This window comes from Phaenicophaeus curvirostris, chromosome 8 (genome assembly GCF_032191515.1).
Source record: "Phaenicophaeus curvirostris isolate KB17595 chromosome 8, BPBGC_Pcur_1.0, whole genome shotgun sequence".
Taxonomy (NCBI): domain Eukaryota; kingdom Metazoa; phylum Chordata; class Aves; order Cuculiformes; family Cuculidae; genus Phaenicophaeus; species Phaenicophaeus curvirostris.
The window spans coordinates 23,583,473-23,590,026 of NC_091399.1; the positions used below are offsets into that span (position 1 = coordinate 23,583,473).

Here is a 6,554-nt window from a genome sequence, read left to right on the forward strand (position 1 = left end):
GCGGCCGCACGGGTTAAAACTACAAATCCCAGCATGCTGTGCGCCGGAGGGCGCCCGCCAACCCCGGCAAGTGGGGCGCAAAGCGTGATGGGGGCTGTAGGCGGAGGCTGGTGAGAGCCACTCATGCTGCCCCCCAAGCCCAGCATCTCCTCGCCTTGAGCTGCCAGGCAGTGCTGGGGAACAAGGATGGGGTGCGATTTGGTAATAGGAAGATTTCTATTGGACATCTGGCATAGTTTTGGCTGCATCCGAAGCAGTGCGACCAGAAGGTCGAGTGAGGGGATGCTGCCCCTTTGCTCTGCTCTCATGCAGCCTCACCTGGAGCCCTGTGGCCAGTTCTGGAGTCCTCAGCACAGGGAGGACATGGAGCTGCTGGAGCGAGTCCAGAGGAGGCCACAAAGATGATCCCACGGCTAGAGCAGCTCTGCTATGAGGGCAGGCTGAGAGAGTTGGGGTTGCTCAGCCTGGAGAAGGCTCCAGGGAGACCTTAGAGCAGCTTCCAGCACTGAAAGGGGCTCCAGGAAAGCTGGGGAGGGGCTCTGGATCAGGGAGGGCAGGGACAGGACAAAGGGAACTCAAACCTTTCCATGATTCTGTGATCCTTTGAAGTCCACTTAATAACTTTAATAGCAACTAAGTGCACTGATTTAAGCACGTCCATCATCCCACTCAGCTCACTGCATGACTGGCTGCCCTTCATAACCACAACTCTGTGACCAGAAAGGGTTTATTCATTGTGGACGAGGGACAGCTCATTATAACACACGCATTACCTTTTCATCTCCTGATGCAGAAGTTTAAGTTAATAAACCTGGGCCCAGCACCGCTATCCTATAGGAAGTGTGTGCAGAGTAGGGAGGTTTGGGAGCAGGAGGGAAACAGGATAACCCCCAGCCCTGCCCCTCCTGGAACCCCCTCCCCAGCCCTGCTCCTGGCCAAGCTGCCCCTCAGCTCTGTCCCTTTGGACTCCTCCAGACCTACTTTCACCCCAGTTCTCCCAGGTCTGCCATCCTAAGCCCTGCTCCTGGCTGAGCCCCCCAGCTCTGCCCTCTCCAGAGACCCCCCTACCTACTCTGTCCCTCCATCACTCTCCTCCCATCCCATCTCTCCCCTCCCCACCTCTTTCCCACCTCTCCCCACCTCTTCCCACCTCTTCACCTTTCCACCTCTTCCCCCTCCTTTCCCCTCCTCCTCATCTCTTCCCACCTCTCCGTATCTCTTCCCCATCTCTCCCCCTCTCCTCTCCCCCTCTCTCCTTTCTTCTCTCCCCATCTCTCCGCCCCTCTCTCCCCATCTCTTCACGCTCTCCCCTCTTTCCCCTTCTCCCCATCTCCTCCCTCCTCTCCCCCTCTCCCTATCTCTTCCCCCCACCATCTTTCCCACCACTCCACATTTCTCCCCCCTTCTTCCCCATCTCTCCCCCTCCTCTCCCTTCTCCCTTATTCCCCCCTTCCTTCTCCCCTCTCCCTTCTCCCCCCCTTCTCTCCCTTCTCCCCCCCTTCTCTCCCTTCTCCCCCCCTTCTCTCCCCTTCTCCCCCCTCCTCTCCCTTCTCCCCCCCTTTCCCTTCTCCCCCCTCCTCTCCCTTCTCCCCCCCTTTCCCTTCTCCCCCCTCCTCTCCCCTTCTCCCCCCCTCCTCTCCCCTTCTCCCTTCTCCCCCTCTCCCTTCTCTCCCCCTCCTCTCCCTCCTCTCCCCCTCCCCTCCCTTCTCCCCCTCCCTCTCCCTTCTCTCCCCCCCTTCTCCCCCCTCCTCTCCCCCCTCCTCTCCCTTCTCTCCCCCTCCCTTCTCCCCCTCCCTTCACCCCCCCCTCCTCCCCCCCCGGTCCCACAGGCCGCGGTGCGGGCGCCGCCGGGAGCGGCGGGAGCAGCGTTGCGGGTGCCGGTGTGAGGTACGCGGGGAGGGGTGTGTGTGTGAAGCCTTTGGGGGGCTGGAAGGGGCTGACACAGCCTGGAACGCAGCGCGGCGCTGGGCTGGCCTGGAGCATCTTCTCGGGGCCATAAGGGGAGCTCCCCAGGGTTCAGTTTTGCTGACATCGAGCGCTCCCTTTGGCAGGAAAGCTGCAGGTTCAGAGCGGGGGTTTGCATCCACCGGGACCCCCGAGACCTCCTCGGCAGGGCTGCTCTCCTTCGCATCCCCCCCGCATCTACTCATCTCTCTATTGCATCACCCCCCACCCTGTACTGATCTCTCGATATCAGTGTCCCCCAGTCTGTACTGGTCTCTCCATCACGTCACCCCCCAGCCCGTACTGGTCTCTTGATCACATCACCCCCAGCCTCTACTACTCTCTCCATCACATCATCCCCCAGCCCGTACTGGTCTCCTGATCGCATCGCCCCCCAGTCTGTACTGGTCTCTCCATCACATCATCCCCCAGCCTATTCTGGTCTCTCAATCGTATCCTCCCCAGCCTGTATCGGTACCTAGGAATTGATACTGACTCCTCTCCCTGGCTTTGCCTTGTCCTTATTTTACCTTCTCCTTTCCTGCCAGCGCTCGCTCACAGCACCAATTAGGCAGCTGCTGAGGGGATGCAGTTATCACAGCCTGGGCTTTACCCTGGGCACTCCTTCCGTCAGGCGTGATGATCGATCACCTGCAGGAACTGATTGATCATCTGGAGGAAAGGAGTGGAAACGGGGATACTGCATCCCACAGGACAATAGAGACCTGGTAAAATGGGAGCTGAATTCTTTTTGTAAGCCTGTTTATGGGCCTGTTCTTTGAGTTAAACTGCTGAATCAAAGCTTTTCTTGTCCTCTCAGCAGGAGTAATTGAAGGTATCTAAGATTTCAAGGTGTCTCCAAATATCACGGTATCAAGAATTGGCAGGAAGATGCCCCAGGGGAGGGGCACATCTTTAACTTTATTCACAACTTCAGCTGTCTTCTCTGGTATTAATGTTAATCTTTTATCTGAAATAAATATTCCTGCCTACCTCTTGATTACTTCCTAAAGCGTGTTTGGATGTCAGTGATGTTAGTAACAGGTTAACGTGTTCAATGCTGTGGAAAACGTCTCAAATTGTGTTTATAAGGTTCACTTCTAAGCTTTCTCCTCGTGCTCGACTCAAATGTGAGCCTTTTTGGCTCAGCATGATGCCTGAATACAATTACCTTGTGGTCTTTTTATCTGCTTCATGATCATTGCTGCTTTGCATTCAGTCTTTATGGCTGAGGAAATGGGTATAATCTTACTAAATGACACGTTAACGCACTCAGGTGATTTATCTGAGTTGCAGTTTGCTAATGCTGTGTCTGTTTCCAAGGGTGCACCATGCGAATACTCAGGTCTAAGAAAAATGCTGTCTGTCTTGAAAATTCCATTTCTTTCAAGGACTGGACAGCAGGGAAAACTACTGGCTACAGAAGTAAAGTTTTCCACAAGGGTGAACACTCGTGAGAGGCTTTCGATGCTCCTCTGGATGCAGAAGGAAATGAGTCAGGATGTCTTGCGAATATGATGTCTTTGGCAAGTGAGAGAGGAAGAAGTTTTCAGCAAGTGACTCCATAATTCCAAAAGGACAGAAATTCCACAATTAAATAAATGTCCTGACAGCCTGTCTGCAGGTTTAAGAGCTCATTGAAATGTTTCTTGGGTCCTGCAGAACATGTGTGATATTTTAAGGGCCTCAAGTTGCACCAGGGAAGGTTTAGATTGGATTTTGGGGAAAAATGTCTTTACTGAAAGAGCAGTGAAGCACAGGAAGAGGCTGCCCGGGGCAGTGGTGGAGTCTCCATCCCTGGAGGGGTTCAAAAAACATGTGGATGTGGCACTTGGGGACAGGATTTAGTAGGCATGGTGGGGTTGTGTTGATGGTTGGACTGGATTAACTTAGAGGTCTTTTCTAACCTTAATGACACTATGATGAGGAAAGTCTTAAATTCAGTGCAATGTGCAAGTGCCTTTCACAGGAGACAAACATTGTTGGAGCCCAGGTTGTCAACACAGGCTGATCTGACGCTACTGTATTCATGCTTGCGTGTTTTCCAGCTGACTTCATTTCAGAAATGGAAAATCCTGAGGTGGCTGTGAGCAGCTGCAGTGCTCCCGATGATGAAAATCTTTACTGCTACAAACGACGCCTGTCACAGCAGGGACTTTTGGAAGACCAGCTTCGAAGGAAGTTAAAATTCTTCTTCATGAATCCATGTGAGAAATTCTGGGCCCGGGGCAGGAAACCTTGGAAACTTGGGATTCAGCTACTCAAAATAGCAATGGTTACTGCTCAGGTGAGTAACTGGGGAAGCAGGGCCTCTTCTTAGCTTGTGGGAATTCAAAGAAGGAGTTTGAGTGACAAATGCTGTGCTTGGCGTGGCACAGGGACAGGGAGACGATAGACTGCAAAACTATCTTAGTTGCACAGATGTAGCTTAGAGCTCAGATGATATATATTGACAAATATATCGACTCAGAGACACCTATCATACAGTTGTGGAATGGTTTGGGTTGGAAGGGACCTTAGAGCCCATCCAGTTCCATGTGTGCCATGGGCAGGGACACCTCCCAGTGGATCAGGGGCTCCAAGCCCCATCCAACCTGGCCTTGAACCCCTCCAGGGATGGGGCAGCCACCACTGCTCTGGGCAACATGGGACACTTTTTACTTTACTTTTATTTCCTCCCCAAGGATGGCATCTTTACATGTTTGTTTCCCCAATGCCTGCTTCACTCTGCATGTATTTGTGTTTGAGTGATGGAGCAGTCGCTTTTGTTTCAATATCTCAGTGATAAGAACTGACATTGGTAGCTTTTTCCTGATCTCTGCTCGTGCCTTGTGTATGGAATACAAACTCTTGTATTGAAAAACCAGAAACTGCCCCACTCTTCCTCTCACCGCGCCTTGCACCACAGATTTCATGGAGCACATTGATCTGCTGCCTAAAACACAACCCTTTGTCTCAAGTTTCTGTGGTTGAGGAGGAAGAAGGTCTTTGATAAAATCTTTCTGATGTCTCAAATGATGATCCTTCAGAGTTGCCCACATGTGGTTTACATTTATGGTGGTGTCATAACAATACAAGTCTGGAGAATGTTTTCCATGGTTGCATGAACGATGGGACAAAGTGTAGGTCTAATTCCTTTGTTATACATCTGGCAGGATGCTTATATCCCTTACTTGCCGCTTTTGTTTGAAATGCATGATCCCCCTCCGATTATCGTTTGTTCCATTTTGCAATTATAAATGAAATTAAATGCTGGAAGAGCCTAAATGTTAACTTTTTCAGAGAAAATCTGCCAGTGGGTAATTGAGTCCTAGCCCTGTTGATGTGCTGGTGTGTTCCTGTGTGCCTGGCATGCAAAGCTTGCCCACAGGAGCATTTTGGTGTCTCTGGAACTGAGTTATCCTTACAAAACCTACTCATCCTGTTTGCATTTTGGCCATAAACCTAATCAGTAAACTACTGATTCAGTCTTATCTCTGATGAGTTCCTTCACAGTAATACTGACATTAGATTTAGAAGAATAGTCACTAAAGAGAATTGTGAGCTCCTGCAAACAATACACCCCATTCTTCTAGAGGCCTCTTCCAGCCTGGAGAGCAGCCAGCAGAGTTTTACGCTAACTTTTCATGAACAACTGCAACATATTTTTCAACAGGTTATCCCATCCCAAGCACAGTTTTGATCAGTTATTCTCAAACTGAGGGAGAGATGTTTGTGTTTTTCTGAGTTGTCCTCAATTTGCCTTTTCTGCACTGGAGAAAGGACTTAAAGTGGGGTCAGGTTAAGTCCTGTCCTGCCTTTTTGGCTGAGGTAACACTGATATTCCCCAAGGTGGGTCATGTTAATGTCAGGCCGAGCTACCAAAGCACGTGTAACAGTAGATGAGTAGCCTGAATTTGAGATGGTATCATTTCCTTAGTAAAAATGCGAATCCTTGGCTAAGACACTGGTAAACGTGTTAAAGGAATATTCTTAAAACCCATTGTTTCCCAAAGTACCCTGCAGGTAAGTGTCATGTCTACCAGTGCAATGAAAGACTGGTTGTTGGCAGGACAGGATTCTCATGTTAATTCAAAAGCCAACTTTGTCTTTGAACAGGAAATAAATCTCTTTTTCAGCTGGTGGTTTTTGGATTGAGCAATCAGATGGTGGTTGCCTTCAAAGAAGAGAACACTGTTGCCTTCAAACATCTCTTCTTGAAAGGGTACGTGGACAGAATGGACGATACCTACGCTGTGTACACACAAACAGATGTCTATGACCAGATTTTCTTTGCAATAAACCAGGTAAGGATTGTTGCTGCCATGTATATGATACAGATGCTCTTTACCTGTGTCCCTTTTTTTCTTTCACCTTCCCTGATGGAAATGTTGACGTGCTCGGGTTTTTCTGCCACTGCCAGAGCATTGTAATTCTGGCAACATTCTTAAAGCTAATCAATATGCTAATTCTGCACTAAATGCAGGACTTGGCTTTAAGCCAGAGTGGTTTGCAAATAACAAATTTGGCTTTGTAATAAGGATTGTAAAGAGAAAAAATACTCTACTGTAAAAAGGTACTTAGATACCAGTAAATACCAAAAAGGTATTTAGATACAAACCCTGTACTTT

At 49.7% G+C, this 6,554-nt stretch overlaps 1 protein-coding gene across 5 annotated transcripts in view; it reads left to right on the forward strand.

Annotated features, from left to right (window-relative positions):
* Positions 1 to 6,554, forward strand: part of MCOLN3 (mucolipin TRP cation channel 3) — a 28,022-nt gene that overhangs the window by 5,289 nt on the left and 16,179 nt on the right. For 3 of the 5 annotated variants that reach the window (XM_069862822.1, XM_069862826.1, XM_069862823.1), the window contains 3 exons: positions 3,346 to 3,371; positions 3,991 to 4,231; positions 6,063 to 6,230. In XM_069862822.1, coding sequence (XP_069718923.1) covers positions 3,346 to 3,371; positions 3,991 to 4,231; positions 6,063 to 6,230 — 435 coding nt within the window. Of the gene's footprint in view, positions 1 to 1,836; positions 1,888 to 3,345; positions 3,372 to 3,990; positions 4,232 to 6,062; positions 6,231 to 6,554 lie in introns of those variants that run through there. The other 2 variants (XM_069862825.1, XM_069862824.1) reach the window with 2 other exon arrangements.